This window comes from Pan paniscus, chromosome 8 (assembly GCF_029289425.2).
Source record: "Pan paniscus chromosome 8, NHGRI_mPanPan1-v2.0_pri, whole genome shotgun sequence".
Taxonomy (NCBI): Eukaryota; Metazoa; Chordata; class Mammalia; order Primates; family Hominidae; genus Pan; species Pan paniscus.
In genome coordinates this window covers 99,106,261-99,127,482 of record NC_073257.2, presented here as the reverse complement: position 1 = coordinate 99,127,482, position 21,222 = coordinate 99,106,261, and the positions used below count along the sequence as shown (strand labels likewise).

General features: G+C 44.2%; 2 protein-coding genes across 9 annotated transcripts in view; one reads left to right on the top strand and one right to left on the bottom strand.

Annotated features, from left to right (window-relative positions):
• Positions 1 to 19,738, bottom strand: part of SHLD2 (shieldin complex subunit 2) — a 96,114-nt gene extending 76,376 nt beyond the window's left edge. Inside the window, exons 1-2 of one of the 7 annotated variants that reach the window (XM_055093102.2) lie at positions 19,597 to 19,672; positions 17,855 to 17,910 (exon numbers count right to left, since the gene is read on the bottom strand). Coding sequence is in view for 1 of the 7 variants with exons in the window: in XM_063607785.1 (XP_063463855.1) it covers positions 17,855 to 17,904 (50 nt within the window). In the remaining 6 variants the exon portion in view is untranslated. Of the gene's footprint in view, positions 1 to 10,195; positions 14,674 to 17,854; positions 17,911 to 19,596 lie in introns of those variants that run through there. The other 6 variants (XM_063607785.1, XM_055093104.2, XM_055093101.2 and 3 more) reach the window with 6 other exon arrangements.
• A 65-nt stretch (positions 19,739 to 19,803) lies between these two features.
• GLUD1 (glutamate dehydrogenase 1) overlaps positions 19,804 to 21,222 on the top strand; it is a 42,439-nt gene continuing 41,020 nt past the window's right edge. Inside the window, exon 1 of one of the 2 annotated variants that reach the window (XM_034931049.3) lies at positions 19,804 to 20,515. In XM_034931049.3, the coding sequence (XP_034786940.1) occupies positions 20,071 to 20,515 (445 nt within the window). In that variant the 5' untranslated portion in view covers positions 19,804 to 20,070. The remainder of the gene's footprint in view (positions 20,516 to 21,222) is intronic. The other variant, XM_034931048.3, reaches the window with a different exon arrangement.

The following is a 21,222-nucleotide window of genomic DNA, read 5'->3' as shown; positions in this document are numbered from 1 at the left end:
CCAAGATCACACCACTGCACTCCAGCCTGGGCGACAGAGCACGACTCTGTCTCAAAATAAATAAATAAATAAATATGACTTATAACTCTGGTCCACATCTTTCCTGAGCTCTAGCTTCATTTACTCAACTCTCCACTTGGCAACCCCATTTGGACAAACTCAATTTATCCAAAATGTCCTTAATTTTCCCACTAAGTCTCTTCCAGAACTACTGGAGTTATTAAAGCCAGAAACAAAGAGCCACACATGACTACTTACTTTTCCTCACCTCTCATATCAAACTATCTCCAAAATATATTTTGGCTATTCAGTTATCTTCAACTCACTACTATGTCATAATATAGCTATTGTTATTTCTTCCCTAGAGTACTGACTGGTTTTTTGTTTGTTTGTTTTTGTTTTTTTGAGACTGAGTCTTGCTCTGTCGCCCAGGCTGGAGTGCAGTGGCGCAATCTCGGCTCACTGCAACCTCCACCTCCCGAGTTCAAGTGATTCTCCTGCCTCAATCTCCTGAGTAGCTGGGATTACAGGCACCCACCACCATGCCTGGCTAATCTTTGTATTTTTAGTAGATAAGGGGTTTCACCATGTTGGCCAGGCTGGTCTTGAACTCCTAACCTCAGATGATCTACCTGCCTTGGCCTCCCAAAGTGCTGGGATTATAGGCGTGAGCCACTGCACACGGGCTTGACTGACTTTCTAACCAAGTTCACCAATGTCACCTTGTCCCTACCAATCCAGTCTCCAGGAGAAAGCTAAAGTGATCTTTATAAATATAATATAAAATCGCTTTCTCAGCCTTTTGGCTAAGATCAAGTGTAAATATAAATATAAATTGAAACACATCACTCACTATTTAAAACCCTTCAATTGATATGCTGGGAATCTAATATTAAGGTAGTAACAGAGTATTCTCTTTCCCACAAACAGAATGTTGCTCCAGTTCTCTGGCAACTCATTCTGTGGGTCAGTGGCATTCAACTACTTCAGTACAAAGACAAATATAAGACACAGAAGTTAACTGGGTTAACTAAAGGTTACTAAACCTTTACCAAACCTTACTAAAAGTTACTAATTATTTAATTCCAAAGCAAATACCATAATTTATCTTTTTTTTTTTTCAAGACAGTCTTGTTCTGTTGACCAGGCTGGAGGGCAGTGGTGTGATCTTGGCTCACTGCAACCTCCACCTCCTGGATTCAAATAATTCTCGTGCCTCAGCCTCCCCAGTAGCTGGGATGACAGGCATGTACCAACACGCCCAGCCAATTTTTGTTTTTTTAATAGAGATGGGTTTTCACCATGTTGGCCAGGCTGTTCTCGAACTCCTGGCCTCAAGTGATCCACTCGCCTCGGCCTCCCAAAGCCTGGGATTACAGGCTTCAGCCACTGCACTTGGCCTATACTTTTTTTTAATTGAGATAAAATTCACATAGCATACAATTTACCATTTCAAAGTATACAATTCAGTAGTTTTAGTGTATTCACATTTTGCAACCATCTACACTAATTCCAGAACATTTCTATCACCTAAAAAGAACCCCATACCTATTAACAGTCATTCCCAATTGCCTCCCTCCCCATCTCCTAGAAACCATTTATCTCTTTTCTATCTCTATGGATTTCCTGTTTTAAACATTTCATATAAGTGGGATCATACAATATGTGATCTTTCGTGGCTTCTTTCACTCAGCATAATGTTTTTAAGGTTTATCCATGTTGCAGCATGAATCTGTACTTCACTCCTTCTTGTGGCTGAATAATACTCCATTGTACGGATGGACCACATACTGGTTTTTGTTTTTGTTTTGTTTTGTTTTTTGAGACAAAGTTTCGCTCTTATTGACCAGGTTGGAGTGTAATGGCATGATCTCGGCTCACTGCAACCTCTACCTCCCAGGTTCAAGCGATTCTCCTGCCTCAGCCTTCCAAGTAGCTGGAATTACAGGCATGAGCCACCATGTTCGGCTAATTTTGTATTTTTAGTAGAGATGGGGTTTCTCCATGTTGGTCAGGTGGTCTTAAACTTCCAACCTCAGGTGATCCACCTGCCTCGGCCTCCCAAAGTGCTGGGATTTCAGGTGTGAGCCACCACACCCGGCTGGACCACATATTGTTTATCCCTTCATCAGCTGATCTACATTTAGGTTGTTCCCACTCTTTTACAATTATGAATATTGTTGCTATTAACACTCATGTACAAGTATTTGTATGGACATATGTTGTCATTTCTCTTGGGATGACCTAGGAATGGAACTGCTGTGTCATATGGCAACTGTATGTTTAACTTTTTGAGGAACTGCCAGACTGTTTCCCATAGCATCTGTATCATTTTACATCCCTATCAGTAAGGAACCCTATAAGGGTTCCCATTTCTCCACATCCTCACCAACAGTTGTTGGGGTTTTGTTTTTTGGGGTTTTTTTTTTTTTTTTGAGATTTAAGTTATTATAGTCATTCTAGTGGGTGTGAATTGGTATCTCTATTATTATTATCATTATCATTATTATTTTAGAGACAGGGTCTTGCTCTGCCCAGGCTGGAGTGCAGTGGCACCATCACTGCTCACTGCAGCCTCGACGGCACAGGTTCAAGCAGATCCTCCCACCTCAGCTTCTCGACTAGCTGGAACTACAGGCACAAACCACCACGCCTATCTCCCTATGTTGCCCAGGCTGGTCTCTAACTTCTGGGCTCAAGTGATCTTCCTGACTCAGTCTCTCAAAGTGCTGGGATTATAGGCAATGAGCCACTACACCTGGCCTCACTATGATTTTTATTTGCATTTCCCTAATGAATAATGATTTCAACACCTTTTCATGTGTTTATTTCATGTGTTTATTTGGCCATTTGCACATTTTCTTTGGAGAAATATCTCTTCAAATTCTTTGCCCTTTTTTTTTTTTGAGACGGAGTCTCGCTCTGTCACCCAGGCTGGAGTGCAGTGGTGCGATCTCCATTCACTGCAACTGCAGCCTCCTGGGTTCAAACCATTCTCCTGCCTCAGCCTCCCGAGTAGCTGGGACTACAGGCACCCGCCACTACACCCAGCTAATTTTTTTCTATTTTTAGTAGAGACAGGGTTTCACCATGTTAGCCAGGATGGTCTCGATCTCCTGACCTCGTGATCCGCCCACCTTGGCCTCCCAAAGTGCTGGGATTACAGGCGTGAGCTACCGCACCTGGCCTGCCCATTGTTTCAATTGGATTATTTGCTTTTTTCTTATGGAGCTGTGATAGTTCTTTACATATTCTAAATACTAGACCCTTAACAAATACACAATTTGCAAATATTTAATCCCATTCTGTAGGTTGTCTTTTCACTTTCTTAATGATGTCCTTTGAAACATAGAAGTTTTTAATTTTGGCCAGGTGCAGTGGCTCACACCTGTAATCCCAGGAATTCAAGCAACCTTACTCAAGCAGGCAGGTTGCTTGAGCCCAGGAATTCAAGACCAGTCTAGGCAACATGGTGAAACTCCACTTCTTTTTTTTTTTTTTTGAGACAGACTCTTGCCCTGTCAACCAGGCTGGGGTGCAGTGGCATGGTCTCAGCTCACTGCAACCTCCACCTCCCAGACTCAAGAGATTCTCGTGCCTCAGCCTCTCAAGTAGCTGGGATTACAGGCGCGTGCCACCATGCCCAGCTAATTTTTGTATTTGTAGTAGAGAGGGGGTTTCACCATGTTGGCCAGACTGGTCTCGAACTCCTGACCTCAAGTGATCTGTCTACTTCGGCCTCCCAAAGTGTTGGGATTACAGGAGTGAGCACTGTGCCTGGCCCCCATTTCTATAATACAAAAAATACAAAACTTACTGGGATGTGGTGGCACATGCCTACAGTCCCAGCTACTCAGAAGGCTGAGGTGGGAGGACCGCTTGAGTCTAGAGAGGTTGAAACTGCAGTGAGCCATGATGGCGTCACTGTACTCCAGCCTGGGCAACATGATGAGACCCTGTCTCAAAAAAATAAAAACTTTAAAAAAAATTTTTAATTTTAAGGGCCAGGCGCAGTGGCTGATGCCTGTAATCCCAGCACATTGGGAGGCCACGGTGGGCAGATCACGAGGTCAGGAGTTCGAGACCAGCCTGGCCAATATGGTGAAACCCCATCTCTTCTAATAATACAAAAATTAGCCGGGCGTGGTGGTGCGCGCCTGTAGTCCCAGCTACTTGGGAGACTGAGGCAGGAGAATCACTTGAACCCGGGAGGCAGAGGTTGCAGTGAACCAAGATGGCACCACTGACTCCAGCCTGGGCAACAGAGCAAAACTCCATCTCACCAAAAAAAAAAAATTAATTTTAATAAAGTCCAATTTATCTATTTGTTCTTTTGCACTTTTGGAGTCATATTTAAGAAACCTGCCTGATCCAAGTTCATGAATATTTAAACCTACATTTCCTTCTAAGCGTTTTATAGTTTCAGTTCTTATATTTAGGTCTTTGATCCATTAAAATGATAATTCTTGAAAGCTAAGAATTTCAATCATAAGACCTACAGGCTTAAGAGAAAAGAGAGCTTTTTTTTTTTTTTTTTTGAGATGGAGTCTCACACTATCACCCAGGCTGGAGTGCAATGGTGCAATCTCAGCTCACTGCAACCTCTGCCTCCCGAGTTCAAGTGATTCTCCTGCCTCAGCCTCCTGAGCAGCTGGTATTACAGACACCCGCCACCACTTCCGGCTAATTTTTTGTATTTTGAGTAGAGATGGGGTTTCCCTGTTGGCTAGGCTGATCTCGAACTCTTGACCTTGTGATCCGCCCGCCTCGGCCTCCCAAAGTGCTGGGATTACAGGCATGAGCCATTGTGCCTGGCCAAAAGAGAACTTTTTATTTATTTATTTACTTATTTTGAGAGACAGGGTCTCTCTCTTGTTGCCCAGGCTGGAGTGCAGTGGTAGAATCATAGCTCACTGCAGCCTCAACCTCCTGGGCTCATGCGATCCTCCCACCTCAGCCTCCTGAGTAGCTGGGACTACAGGTGTGTGCCAACATGCTCAGCTAATTTTTGTATTTTTTGTAGAGACAGGGTCTCACTATATTGCCTAGGCTGGTCTCAAACTTCTGGGCTCAAGTGATCTTAACTGTGTCAGCCTCCCAAAGTGCTGGGATTACAGGCATGAGCCTCTGCACCCAGCCAAGATTTAATATTGACACAGAATCTATGAAATTACTTATTCCTTTGTAAAATGTAGTAACATACATTTTGAACTCAAATGTGTGTGTGAGTGTTTATATGTGTGTAAATAAAATTAATCCTCAGAACCATACCACTGCACCCGGCCAAGACAGCTTCTTAAATTCTAAAACTGTGATTTTAACTATCACCAACCAAATCAAGAAAACTTTCATGGCAGAATTTGTCATGTAAACTCCAGCACAGAGGAAAGGCAGGTGATGACATAAGTAAAGTTCTCTCACACTGATCAAGATGACATAAAAACTTGGGGGAAAAGTTCAAAGAAAAACAAGAGTTAAAAGAAAGAGTCGATGTAAATTTAGAATTTTTGCCTCCTGTCCTATCTGGAGCTAAATCTTATTTGAGGGGCCAGGTGAGGTGGCTCACGCCTGTAATCCCAGCACTCTGGGAGGCCGGGGAGGGTGGATGACCTGAGGCCAGGAGTTCGAGACCAGCCTGGCCAACATGGCGAAACACTGTCTCTACCAAAAATACAAAAAATTAGCCGGGTGTGGTAGAAGCGCCTATAATCCCAGCTACTCGGGAGGCTGAGGCAGGAGAATCGCTTGAATCTAGGAGGCAGAGGCTGCAGTGAGCCGAGATCGAGCCATTGCACTCCAGCCTGAGCAACAAGAATGAAACTGTCTCAAAAAAAAAAAAATCTTATTTGCGGAAGGGTAAGAAAAATCTCCAGTGTTTGTGGGGAAGGACCCAGAATGGGAAATAATTGTGTTTCCCTTTCCCAAGTTATGGTCCAGGGACTGTAGCCATTTAGTAAAACCTTGCACCTAATACAATATCATGCCTTGCTAAAGGCATAATAGCCAATGACATGCCCAAACCATATTCCTGAAAAGCTGCTTTATTAGGGTCCCAAGCATATCAGCACTCACCATTGGGCCAGTATACCCAAAACAGCCTGGGATTAAGGAGGACCCAGCATGCACAGATGTGTTGCCCAGGGGCTACAGTAGTAGCAGGGACATCATCCTCAGAAGTGGCAGAGGCAGACAATCCCATTCAAGACCAAGCCAGTCATTTGCAATGGCTCAGAAGGACAGAGGACAGCACAAAGATAAGATGACTCTCCCTTAATGCCAGGAAAAATTATAAGATTTCTCTACCAATACCATCTACCATAGGAAAAAAAAGGGAAGGGGTGGGCTCTGTGAGGAAACTGAATATTTACCGAAAGGACCAAGTATTTATCAAAGGTTTAGATTAACATGTAATTAATTTAGTTAAGCCAGAAGCTACTGACTTTTTATCCTAAAGCGGCAAGATTGTTTAGCAGGATTGTTCTCTATTACCTAGTAGAAACAGAGCTAAGGAAATTTTAGTTATTTAGAAATGAAGTTGGCCAAGCACAATGGCTCACACCTGTAATCCCAGTACTTTAAAAAGCCGGGGTGGGAGAGTCACTTCAGCCCAGGAGTTGGAGATCAGCCTGGGCAACATAGCAAGACCTCATCTCTAGGCTGGGCATGGTGGCTCAAGCCTGTAATCCCAGCACTTTGGTAGGCCAAGGGGTGGTGGATCACTTGAGGTTAGGGGTTCGAGACCAGCCTGGCCAACATAGCAAAATCCCGTCTCCACTAAAAAATACAAAAATTAGGCTGAACGCAGTGGCTCACGCCTGTAATCCTAGCACTTTGGGAGGCCAAGGAGGGCAGATCACCTGAGGTCCGGAGTTCGAGACCAGCCTGACCAACATGGAGAAACCTCGCCTCTACTAAAAACACAAAATTGGCCTGGTGTGGTGACACATGCCTATAATCCCAGCTACTCGGGAGGCTGAGGGAGGAGAATCACTTGAACCTGGGAGGTGAAGGTTGCAGTGAGCTAAGATCACGCCATTGCACTCCTGGATAACAAGAGTGAAACTCCGTCTCAAAAAAGCAAAAAACAAAAATTAGCCAGGTATGATGATGTGTACCTGCAATTCCAGCTACTTGGGAGGCTGAGGCACGAGAACTGCTTGAAACCAGGAAGCAGAGGTTGCCATGAGCTGAGATTGCACCACTGCACTCCAGCCTGGTGACAGAGTGAGACTGCCTCAAAAAACAAAAAACAAACAAACAAAAAGTCATCTCTAAAAATTAAAAAAAAAAAAGAAAGAAAGAAAATTACATCCTTGTATATTTAAGTATGTAGTCTACAAAATTTATGCCTACTATACTTCCAATTGGGTTTTCCACTGCACAAAAGGTAAAAATGTAAAGCACTTGCCTATATGATCTGACTGCTTATCCACCTGTCCAAAATCACAACATTCTCCACTAGGACAACCACAGTCACACTGGATTTCTGTCCATTCCTAAAACATGTCAAGGTCTTTTCTGTATCACAGTTTTTCCACACGCCATTTCCTTCACTTAGGATGCCTTTCCCACAGCTCTTTAATAGGTTGCTTCAACTTAGCCTTTAATTTCAGTTTAAACGTTTCTTCTTTTCAAGGCCTTCTCTGAACACCCTATATAAAGTAGGTATTCCCCATTATCCCATAGCACAGCACCATATTATTTTCTGTTTTCTTTTCTTTTTTTTGAGAAGGAGGTTCCCTCTTGTTGCCCAGGCTGGAGTGCAGTGGCAAGACCTCGGCTCACTGCAACCTCTGCCTCCCAGGTTCAAGCAATTCTCCTGCCTCAGCCTCCCCAGTAGCTGGGATTACAAGGGCGCACTACCACGCCCAGCTAAGTTTTTGTAGTTTCAGCAGAGATGGAGTTTCACCATGTTGGCCAGACTAGTCCTGAACTTCTGACCTCCGGTGATCCACCTGCCTCAGCCTCCCAAAGTGCTGGGAATACAGGCATGAGCCACTGCACCTGGCCTTTATCCTACATTTTAAATCTCTTTTTTTTTTTTTTTTTTTGCCAATTATTGCTTTAGATTAATATCTATAGAAAAAAATAGTCTCTCTGTGCTTCACTAGTTTTCGATGGCCCTCCAAGAATGCAATCACAAGGATTCCACATTTAATGGGGAAACTGTGGAGTACAGTAACTATGTAAAAGGCACTTTGAATATCCACCCCATGTATCTTCAAAATAGTCTCATCTCAAGCTATCCTTCTGATATATTACTATAACATAGAGAATCCAATGAAACTGTCATTTCTGCCTGTAGGACAACGAAACTTCTAATTTCAACATAAAGGCCAGTTTAGCCCTCTTATTTTAATCTACTTGCCTATGTGTTACATTGATGATAACAAGTTGCTAATGGCAACTTCATCTAAAAGTCTGTTGAAATCATTTAAGCATCTGATATTTCATTATAATCCTCAGATTATCCCCAGAAGTTGAGGATGGATTTCTGTTCTGTCTTCCTGTCTAGTAAGAGAGTAAACACGACAACATGAAAACTACTTCCTTAAAAGCTGTCAATAGTAAAAAGCTGTTCAAAAAACAGAAGGCATAATTTTAAAACTGTTATCATTGTATAAGATCTCAAGGAGAACTAGAATTTGAAGACTGTTTACTGTATACAATATGAAACTGCAAATATCATAATTCCTAGTTTCAAATTTAAGAATGTTCCCCCCCACCTTTTGTAAATTGCGTTAAAAAATATATTATCACAGTAAGACAGCAGAGAGCAAGTCAGTTATTTTCTGTGGCAAATATGGCAGACACTGTGAGTTGTCTAACAATTATTCCTTCTGGCCGGGAACAGTGGCTCATGCCTATAATCCCAACACTTTGGGAGGCTGAGGCGGGTGGATCACCTGAGATCAGGAGTTCAAGACCAGCCTGGCCAACATGGTGAAACCCCGTCTCTACTAAAAATACAAAAAATTAGTCAGCCATGGTAGCAGGTGCCTGTAATCCCAGCTACTGGGGAGGCTGAGGCAGGAGAATCACTTGAACCCAGGAGGCGGAAGTTCCAGTGAGCCGAGATCCCACCACTGCACTCCAGCCTGGGCAACAAGAGCAAGACTCCGTCTCAAAACAAACAAACAAACAAACAAACAAACAACCAATTATTCCTTTTCTACCTTTCTTCCTGGCTGGCACAGTCTGCCTGTACTTCAGAGGCCAAAAAGTGCCAGTAAGTCTTCCTTGTAGCCTCCCTTACAGCCAGGGCGTGGCATGTAACCAACCCAATCCTAGCTACTGGGGTCTAAGAGAGTTGAAGGTAGCTGGCAGGCCTTTGGAAAAGGTTTCTTCACTAATACCGGGATACGCACAGGAGGAAACTACTGTTTCTCCATAGAACTTAGTTATGGCTACATGTGACCTCTGGAACTGCTGAAGCCATTTTAAAACCCTTAGGAAAGATATCACAAACTGGCTGAATGTGTAACAGAGAGAAGAGCAGAGTAGGTATCTGATGGTATCATTGAGTCCTTGGACTGACAATGGAAAAGCCCTGCCTTCAGACTTCTTGTTAGATAATGTTATCTTGGTTTATGGCTTTCCTTTAAGCCATTTTTATTTGCATATTGCTACTTGAGGGTCAAGGCATCCTAAGGAATCTCTATCTTCTTACTTCAGGTCCAATTTCCTGAGCTGACTCAACATTATCAGCGTCTCTACCTTGTGCCTAGTCCTTCATTGACATGTCTTTCATTCAGAAGCAAGCGCAACATAATTATACTCACATATATGCTTCACCTAAAGTCTGTTTCTTCTGCAACACCTCTAGAATGGTCAAGGAGAAGGTACTTTTTGCTTCTCTGGTGTATTTTTCAGTTATGTCTGTTTTTAATAGCATTATAGATGTGCCCCAATTTTTACCTTACACTTCCTTTCTTATTATCCTCTAACACCATACCGAAATTACAATTGATCTAAAACTTTCAAAACCAAAATGCTCAAGATAGGATAAAGATTTTCTTTTCTAGAGGGTGGTCCACATCATTAAACAGAGCTGAATGGCAAGGCAATCTTGAATGATGAACAACTGAATGTGCCATACTTTATATATAAAGAAAACAAAAAACCTGACCTCTATTTTAAAATGAAGATTAAGAGAGGCATAATAAATAACATACAGGTGAGATCAGAATCCTACCTTAGTGGCTGGGTGTGGTGGCTCACACCTATAATCCCAACGCTGGGAGGCAGAGGCAGGCGGATCACAAGGTCAGGAGTTCAAGAGCAGCCTGGCCAACATGGTGAAACCTCATCTCTACTGAAAGTACAAAAATTAGGCGGGCGTGGTGGCAGGCACCTGTAATCCCAGCTACTTGGGAGGCTGAAGCAGGAGAATCACTTGAACCCAGGAAGTGGAGGTTGCAGCGAGCCGAGATTGTGCCACTCCTCTCCAGCCTGGGCGACAGAGCAAGACTCCGACTCGAGAAAAAAAAAAGAATCCTACCTTAGTACAGTTAATTTGTTAATATATTTTTAAAATTTTTATTTTCATTTTCTTTTTACTTTTTATTTTTTTCCTAATTTAGCTCCCATTTAAAAGCACAGTTAATTTTTTTTTTTTTTTCTGAGACAGAATCTTGCTGTTGTCACCCAAGCTAGAGTGCAGTGGCACCATCTCGGCTCACTCCCGGGTTCAAGCGATTCTCCTGCCTCAGCCTCCCAAGTAGCTTGGATTACAGGCACTCGCCATTATGCCTGGCTAATTTTTGTATTTTTGTAGAGATGGGGTTTCACCATGTTGGCCAGGCTGGTCTTGAACTCCTGACCTCAGGTGATCCACCCGCCTCAGCCTCCCAAAGTGCTGGGATTACAGGTGTGAGCCACCACGCCTGGCCAGCACAGTGAATTTTTAAGAGACCTCACATGTTTCTTGCATGATAGCTTAAAAGGATAAGATCCTATATTGTTCATGTTTACTCACAACATGAAAGGAACCCTTAACCAAGAGTTGATAAACCTTTGTTGACTGTTACTCAGCAATGCAACAAAATGAAGACTTACCCAAACCAGCCATGCAGATGTAACTGCCATTTATTAGGAAAAGGGTTTTTTAAGAGGAAAAAGACTACAAACCCTGAAGATTACAGGTCCTTTTCTTTGACACAGTTTCTGTTAGTTTTTTGTTAAAGCATGCTCACTAAAAGGAAAAAACATCAAAATTACAACTTCTCTGAAAATCAATTAGAAACACAAAAGCAAATATTAGAAAGTTTTCCTGAAAACTTTGGCACAAAAGTTTGCAAAACAACTCATGATATACCAAAATGACCAATACTTGAAAAAAACATAACTAGGGGATATTCATTTTCAACCAAAGTGCTGTTTAAGCCAAATTGTTGTGATGATCAAATTGCCTTGAACCAAAGCGCATGCCACCCTATATTTTCAAACCATGGTCTCATTTATCTTTAAGCTTTGCCTATGCTGTTTCCATAGTATCCCCACTTCCATCTGGCTGATTAATGAAGTATTAACTAGCACTTGAGAACTAAATCATATTAAAATTAGAAACACCAGGACCTAATAAAAATTTCAAGATTTTTATTTATTTATTTATTTAAAAAAATTTTTTTTTTGAGATGGAGTCTCACTCTGTCGCCAGGCTGGAGTGCAGTGGTGAGATCTCGGCTCACTACAACCTCTGCCTCCCGGGTTCAAGTGATTCTCCTGCCTTAGCCTCCTGAGCAGCTGGGACTACAGGCGTGCACCACCACACCTAGCTAATTTTTGTATTTTTAGCAGAGACGGGGTTTCACTATGTTGGCCAGAATGGTCTTGATCTCTTGACCTCGTGATCCGCCCACCTCAGCCTCCCAAAGTGCTGGGATTACAGGAGCGAGCCACCACGCCCAGCCAGATTTTTAGTACCTTGTTTTAAAAGTCCTTGTTTACTCAGAAAAAGTAATCTCTTTAAAAAATAAAAAAAGTCCTTGTTTAAATTTGTGGTGTCTCATGTCTATAATCCCAACACTTTGGGAGGCCAAGGCAGGAGAATCGCATGAGACCAGCCTAGGCAACATAGGGAAACCGTATCTCTTCAAAACAATTTTAAAAAATTTTTTTTCTTTTTGTTTTTTGAAATGAAATCTTGCTCTGTCGCCCAGGCTGGAGTTCAGTGGCACGATCTCAGCTCACCGCAACATCCACCTCCTGAATTCAAGCAATTCTCCTGCCTCAGCCTCCTGAGTAGCTGGGATTACAGGCACGCACCACTGCACCTGGCTCATTTTTTGTGTTTTTAGTAGAGACAGGGTTTCACCATGTTGGCCAGGCTGGTCTTGAACTCCCAACCTCAGGTAATCCGCCTGTCTCAGCCTCCCAAAGTGCTAGGATTACAGGCGTGAGCCACTGTGCCCAGCCAACAATTTAAAAATTACCCAGGGTGATGGTTCACCCTTGTAGTCTCAGCTACTTGGGAGGTTGAGGTGGGAAGACCGCTTGGGTCCAGGAGTAAAAAAAAAGAAAACAAAACAAAATTAGCATGATTATTAAATTCTTTCTAAGCCCAAACTTGAAACTTATACATAAATAGGTAAAGTAGTCCCAAGACCAAAAGAGTTGAGAACTGTTCTTTGTAATAGGTTATCTATTACAGCATTGTTATAACCACAAGAGTTTGGAAATAACCTTCATGTCCATCAATAAGAGATTGGTAAAAGTAATTATGGTGCGTCCGTGCAATAAAATACTATGCAACATTAAAAACTAATGAGGAGCATTAGGCAAGAAAATGAAATAAAACACATTCAGATTGGAAACAAAAAAACTATCTCTATTTGCAAATGACAACATCTTGCATATAGAAAATCATACAGAATCCACTAAAGTAAATATCAGAATGAATAAATGAGTTCAGTAAGGTTGAAGCATACAAAAACCATTCTGTCGCCCAGGCTGGAGTGCAGTGGAACTATCTCGGTTCACTGCAACCTCCACCTCCTGGGTTCAGGTAATTCTCGTACCTCAGCCTCCCCAGTAGCTGGGATTGCAAGCATGCACCACCACACCCAGCTAATTAATTTGTTGTGATTTTGGTAAAGACAAGGTTTCTCTGTGATGGCCAGGCTGATCTGAAACTCCTGGCCTCAAGTTATCCACCTACCTCAGCCTCCCCAAGTGCTAGGATTACAGGCGTGAGCCACCATGCCCAGCCTAAACTATTGTAATTCGATATACTCACGGTGAACAATCTAAAAATGAAGTTAAGAAAACCATTCTGAGCCAGGCGAGGTGGTGCACACCTGTAATCTCAGTTACTCAGGAGGCTGCAGCAGGAAGATGTCTTAAGCCCAGGAGTTCAAGGCCATACTGGGCCACACAGTAAGACCCTATCTCTTAATAAATAAATATTTCTACTTACAATTGCATCAAAAAGAATACTTAGTAAGAAATTCAACAAAAAGTACAAAACTTGCTTTGTATTAGTTGATTACACATTTTATTTTGAAATAACAAATATCTTAAATTTTCAAAGGCCAATTCTCCTAAAACATTTAAGCCAAATATACACAAGGGTATAGACTCAAAGTATTACTGCTGCAGCCTTGATTCTCTTGAATTCTATACTTGATTCTAAATTATTCTGGGGCCAGAATATGCTTGCCATTAAGGAAATAATCTTGTTATGCTACAGAATTTCGGGAGTTACCATCTCATATAATTTTTGGGAATTGCTAACTTAGCTTACTCGGTTTTAAGAAGTGCAAAACTTATACTCTGACAGTGATAAAACATTCCTGAGAGAAGTTTTAAAAGACCTACATATACAGAAAGATATCCCATGTTAATGAATCAGAAGATGTAATATTGTTAAAATGACACTAATTCCCAAATTGATCTATAGATTCAACATAATCCCTATCAAAATTCCAGCTGACTTCTTTGCAGAAATTGGAAACATGATCCTAATTCATATGGACATAGAATAACCAATCTTGGAAAAAAAAAATTTGGAAGACTCACATTTCCCAATTTCAAAATTTACTACAAAGCTAGAGTAATCAGCCTGGCACAGTGGCTCATGCCTGTAATCCCAGCACTTTGGGAGGCCGAGGCGGGCGGATCACCTGGGTCAAGGAGTTCGAGATCAGCCTGACTAACATGATAAAACCCCATCTCTACTGAAAATACAAAAATTAGCCGGGCGTAGTGGCGCGCACCTGTAATCCCAGCTACTCAGGAGGCTGGAGCAGGAGAATTGCTTGAACCTGGAAGGCAGAGGTTGCAGTGAGCCAAGATCGCGCTATTGCACTCCAGCCTGGGCAACAGAGTGAGACTCCATTTTGAAAAAAAAAAAAAAAAAACTGGCGTAATCAAGACAATGTAGTACTGATATAAGGATAGACATATGGATGAACTGAACTGGCGTCCAGATATAAACTTTCACATTTAGGTCAATTTATTTTTCATAGAGTGTGAAGACAATTCAATGGGAAAGAAATAGTCTTTTGAGCAAATGAACTGGATAGCCACGTGCAAAAGAATGAAACTGGATCCTTTTCTCGGAAAAAGTAACACAAAATGGATAAAAACCTAAATGTAAAAGCTAAACCTATGAAACTCTTAGAAGAAAACAAAGGAGTAAATCTTCATGAAGTCCAATTAGACAATGATTTCTTACATATGATACCAAAAGCATAAGTATCGAAAGAAAACATTTATAAATTGGACTTCATCAAAATTAAAAACTTTTGTGCTTCAAAGTCACTATGAAAAATGGGAAAATATAACCTAAAGAATGGATGAAAACATTTTCAAATCTGGTAAGGAACTTACATCTAGAACATATTAAAAAAAACTCTTACAACTCAATAATAAAAGACAACCTGACTTAAAAATGGGCAAAGGATCTGAATAGACATTTCTCCAAATAAGACATAAAAATGGTCCATAAGCACATGAAAGATGCTAAATTTTATTAGTCATCAAGGAACTGCAAATAAATACTTCATACCCACTAGGATGATTATAATAAAAAACACACATAACAAGTGTTGGTGAAGAAGTAGAGAAATTGGAACCTTCATTCACTGCTGGTAAGAATTAAAATGGTGTAGCCACTGTGGAAAAGTTTGGCAGTACCTCAAAAATTTAAACATGGAAGTACCATTCCTAGGTATAAACGCACCCAAGAGAACTGAAAACATATGCACACACAAAAGTTCACTGCAGCATCATTCAGAATAGTCAAAAAGTGGAAATAATCCAAGTGTCCATCAATGATGAATAGATTTTTAAAATGTGGTACAGTCATACAACAAAAACTATGTAGCCATAACAAGAAATGAAGTACCTGATACATGCTACACGCATAAACCTTTAAAATACTCTGCCAAGTGAAAGAAGACAGTCACAAAGGGCCACATACACCTTTTATAGGAAAAGTCCAGAATAGACTGATTTAGTGAGACAGAAAGTAGAAAGTATATTTTTACCTTTCAAATTAAATTATTTTTAAAAATGAATGGTTCAAGAATTTATACACTATGTTTTTCTAAATCCTAACAATCTTCTTCTAAAATATTTTTAAGAGAGAAAAAAGCATGCTATGGATCAAGAAAAACAGACCTGGAATTTTAAACCAGCTAAGGAAAACTCTAAGGCAGAAAACTCATTTGACTTTGTGGAATGCTATTGAATGTTCCCTTCAAGCTGAATTTTGGTCTTCGTTTGAATGGGAAATTACTACAAATAATTAAACTTTATTGTGTGAGGCATGGTGGCTCACACTTGGAATCCCAGAACTGTGGGAGGCGGAGGCGGGCATATCGCTTGAGCCCAGGAGTTCGAGACCAGCCTGGGCAACATAGTGAAACCCCACCTCTACCAAAAAGACAAAAGTTAGCCGGGAGTGGCGGCAGGTGCCTATAGTCCTAGCTACTCAGGAGGCTGAGGTGGGAGGATTGCCTGAGCCCAGGAAGTCCAGGCTGCGGTAAACTGTGATCGTGCCACCGCACTCCAGCCTGGGTGACACAGTGAGACCCTGTCTCGAAAAATAAAAATAAAAAAAACCTTACTTTGCAAATTATCTGTATATTTTACAAAAGCAATCATAAATCTAAAGTTGAAATTCATTAGACTTTATATCACAGTAAATAATTTCTAACTAAATGGAACAAATACTTAAAATACTCCTTGGAATAGTATAAATAGTATAACTTTGGAGTCAGATACACAGGTTTGAATCTTACCCTATTTACAAGCTTGGTGATCATCAACAATTTGTTTGGTTTCTGTGGGCCTCACTCCCTGTTTTTTTTTTGTTTTTTTTTTTGAGATGGAGTTTCATTCTTGTTACCCAGGCTGGAGTGCAATGGCGCAATCTCAGCTCACTGAAACCTCCGCCTCCCAGGTTCAAGCGATTCTCCTGCCTCAGCCTCCTGAGTAGCTGGGATTACAGGGATTCACCATCACACCAGGCTAATTTTGTATTTTTAGTACAGATGGGGTTTCTCCATGTTGGTCAGGCTGGTCTCGAACTCCCAACCTCAGGTGATCCGCCCGCTTCAGCCTCCCAAAGTGCTGGGATTACAGGTATGAGCCACCACGCCCAGCCACTCCCTGCTTCTAATAAATCAGGAATTATAATACCTACAGTGTGAAAAGAAATACTCCAAATATTCACTAAATGGGGGAAGAGATGGATAATTTCATTCTGTTTTTCTAAAATCTATTTCTGCTGTTCATATTTTTTTAACAACTTGTATGTAATTTTAAAACATAATGACCAGGTGCAGTGGCTCAACACCTGTAATCCCAGCACTTTCGGTGGCCAAGGCGGGCAGATCATTTGAGGCCAGGAGTTTGAGAACAGCCTGGCCAACACTGTGGAACTTCGTCTCTATTAAAAATACAAAAAAATTAGCCTGGCATGGTGGCGGGCGCCTGTAATCCCAGCTGCTCGGGAGGCTGAGGCAGGAGAATCACTGGAACCTGGGAGGCAGAGGCTGCAGTGAGCTGAGATTGCACCACTGCACTCCAGCATGGGCAACAGAGCAAGGCTGTCTCAAAAAAACAAAACAAAACAAAACCATGATGATTTTAAAAATAAAAACATCTGTTTTATAGGGTACTCATGAAGCCAGTTTGTAAGGCACCTACACGCAGGAGATTCTCAATTAAAAAAAAAATAGTAATTTCCACAGCTCTATTCCTTACCTCTTCCAAAGCTTCTTCAATTCTGCCTTTCCTGTTTTGAGATGAAGACTCGCTCTGTTGCCCAGCCTGGAGTGCAATGGCACGATCTCGGCTCACTGCAACCTCTCTCCCTGGTTCAAGTGGTTCTCCCAAGTAGCTGGAACTACAAGCACTGCCCAACCCACTCCCCGCCACCAGGCCTGGCTAATTTTTGTAGGCCCCCCACCACGCTTGGCTTATTTTTGTATTTTTAGTAGAGACAAAGTTTCACTGTGTTGCCCAGGCTGGTCTCGAACTCCTGACCTCAAGTGATCCGCCCACTTTAGCCTCCCAAAGTGCTGGGATTACAGGTATGAGCCACCTCCTTAGGCCCAATTCCACCTTCTTGAATTCAGGTGAACAAGTCACAGAAGAAGCAAAGTTAAACATTTATTTTTCTGAAGGCTAAGGTTATAAAGAACAACAAAAACAATAAAACTAAGCTTTTAAAGATTTTTCCTCAGAACATAAACAAATAATTTAATCCAAAAAGAAAAATATTTCCATGTTTACTGATGCTAATCATTTTATTCTGAAACTCCGTGGGTTTTTTGCAGGAGTGGGGGATTGCAATGTAAGAGAGTAAAACGATAATACATCCAGAAAAAAGGAAATTTGATACCTTAATCTTTTGACCATCAAGGAAAATTCAGGATTCAGGTCAGAGTACATTTTTCACTGAAAAACACAGTGCAAATACAATTAATGACAATGACTTATTTAGCAAGTAAGGTAAAATATAAGTTCCACCTGTATGAAAAGATAATTTTGACTTTGAGAGTACACTTAGATGAATGTAATTTAACAGATCCAGGTTGTCACCTTATATTTTACACAATATTTCGAGAACTAAGAACTTTCTCTTCCATATTCTAAAAGATGAATAACATGAACATATCGGGAAGCACCATCGTTTTGCAGGTCCAATGGGTGTCATTTTAAAACCACCCAAGTACACTGAGACCGCTAACGCTAGTAATGTGGTGTTTGGCAGCTAGTTTTAATGACTGTCATTAGAGCTTTATTTTTTATTTTCTTTTTATAGAGACGAGCCCAGGCTGGTCTTGAACTCCTGGCCTCAAGCGATCAGCCTGCTTTGGTCCCCAAAGTGCTGGGATTACAGGCATGAGCCACCGTGCTAGCCTCGTTAGTTTGAAAAGCACCAAAAGTTATCCATAGGAATGTGAACTTTAGCATTTCCTATCAAGTATGTATAAATACATAACTGAACCCTCATACAGCATAAAGCTTATAAATCATATACTGAGGCCAGGCGCGGTGGCTCCCGTCTGTAATCCCAGCATTCTGGGAGGCCTAGGCGGGCGGATCACTTGAGGTCAGGCGTTGGAGACCAGCCTGGCCAGCACGGCGAAACCCCGTCTCTACTAAAAATGCAAAAATTAGCCGGGCGTGGTGGCGCGTGCCTGTAATCCCAGCTACCCGGGAGGCTGAGGCAGGAGAATCGCTAGAACGAACCCAGGGAGGTGGAAGCTGCAGTGAACCGAGATGGTGCCACTACACTCCCGCCTGGGCGACAGAGCAAGATTCCATCTCAAATAAATAAATAAAATAAAAAATAAATCATATACTGAACCATTTAACAAATACATATATTCCTGAGAAAGAATTTCCTGGGGGCATTATCGCATTTCTAGTTTCCTTATTTTAGACTATTTCAGAGGGAGATAGGGTCTCCCTCTGTTGCCCAGGCTGGGGTGCAGTGGAGCGATCGTAGCTCACTGCAGCCTCGAACTCCTGGGCTCAAGCCATCCTCCAGCCTCGACCTCCCAAAGTGCTAGGACTAAAGACGTGAGCCACCGCGCCGGGCCGGAGCCTCTGTCTGCAAAGGTGAAGCAGTCAGTACTGTGGGGCGACACAACCACGACGTGCGTAACTATGCGATCTCCACACTGCGGAGCAGTTGAACGGGACAATAAAAGCTCGCGTGGTGAGAGCCTGTGGGCGAGTGACTCCTTTCCAGCTCACGCCAGCCACGCATAATCCAACTCCGGGTGCCACGCCGCTCTCTGCAGCCCTGGCTGGTGACGCCGAGCCCTCAGCCCGGCCTTCCGCGGCGGCGGCTCTGCCTCGCTTTCCTGCCCACGTGTCAGCCCCTGCACGCCCGGCCCCGGCCTGAGGCCGCCAGAGGACAGGCCAGGGTGGGCCGCCCGTTCCGAGGGCGCGCGGGCGGAAAGGAGGGGCGCCCGTGACTCACATGACCCGGTCCCCGACCAGACCGCCAAGCCTCACCCACGCGGCGCTCGGGGGGACTCGGCCTCTGAGCGCCCTACAGAGGCCAGCCCCCGACCCCGACCTCCCTGGGCTACCCCCAACCCCCCTGAGGGACCCCCGCGGCGCACATACCTGAGAGCCCCGCCGGAGGCGGGTGCGGCCTCGGGCAGATCCGGCCGCCCGTGGGCCCGCCCCGACCCGCCCCGACCTTCCCCTCCCTGCCCCTCCCGTCCCTTCCCCTCCACTCTCCTCCTCGCCCTTCCTCTCCCCTCCTCTCCCTTCCCCACTGGCGCGCGAGCATGCGCGCCGAGCCCGCCCGCGCCTGCGCGCCCCCGACGCCCCGCCGGCGCGCGCTGCCGCCAGCGAGGCCCTGGGAGGCCGCGGCGGAGGCGGAGGCGGAGGCCCGGCGCCCTGGGCGGCGCCCTGTCCCCGAAGTCCGTCCTCCCCGTTAGGTGGCGAGCGCCCGAGGGGAGGGGACAGCCGGGCAAGCAGGAAGCTGCGGCTTAAAAGGGCAACCCGCGCGGGACCCTTCCTCCCTAGTCGCGGGGAGTCTGAGAAAGCGCGCCTGTTTCGCGACCATCACTCACCTCCCCTCCGCCTGTGGCCATGTACCGCTACCTGGGCGAAGCGCTGTTGCTGTCCCGGGCCGGGCCCGCTGCCCTGGGCTCGGCGTCCGCCGACTCGGCCGCGTTGCTGGGCTGGGCCCGGGGACAGCCCGCCGCCGCCCCGCAGCCGGGGCTGGCATTGGCCGCCCGGCGCCACTACAGCGAGGCGGTGGCCGACCGCGAGGACGACCCCAACTTCTTCAAGATGGTGGAGGGCTTCTTCGATCGCGGCGCCAGCATCGTGGAGGACAAGCTGGTGGAGGACCTGAGGACCCGGGAGAGCGAGGAGCAGAAGCGGAACCGGGTGCGCGGCATCCTGCGGATCATCAAGCCCTGCAACCATGTGCTGAGTCTCTCCTTCCCCATCCGGCGCGACGACGGCTCCTGGGAGGTCATCGAAGGCTACCGGGCCCAGCACAGCCAGCACCGCACGCCCTGCAAGGGAGGTGAGCGTCGGCCGGGCCCCGTCCCGCCCTCCCTGCCTCCCCTGCGGCCCTCCCCTCCGGCCTCCTGCCGGTGCGGGGCCGCTGCTCAGCCCAGCCCAGCCCAGCTGGAGCGGGCCGGGTCCCCGCCCGGGTCACCCCGCCTCGGATGTGGCCGGCTCTGTGGATGGTGATTTTTCCGCCTTAAAATCATCATGCGATTGGCCTGCCCCCTCCCCCGCGCCGTCATCCCGGGCCTCTGTATATGCTGATCTTGCATGCAGAGTAGACGCTGCACCGGTCTCCTTTTGGTCCCGGTGTCTGTGTCACACACGGCGGGTCCTGCCGAAATGCACTTCTAGGAAAGGGAATGACCTGCCCGTGTGATAATGCCTCGTCAGTGTTCTTGGGCTTTTGTGACTCTCCCCTAAATGCAAGCTGTCAAATTATTTTCTGGTATTTGTTCACTCCTGTTTCAACAGTGACAGATGATATCCGAACATAGAAAATGACTTGGCTTCTAAGTTTGAAATCTAGACAGTTTTATTAACCAAAGGAATTTACTAATCACGCGTTAATCGTTTCAATTAAGTAATTTTCCCATTCTGACAAGTTCTGTTTTATACCAAAAAAAAAGGGAAAACACAAAAAATCACAAGCAATGTAATATCTCTGACAAATAAACACCTGGCATCCTGACAGTAAATTTACAGGTTGTAGGCTGCGGATGG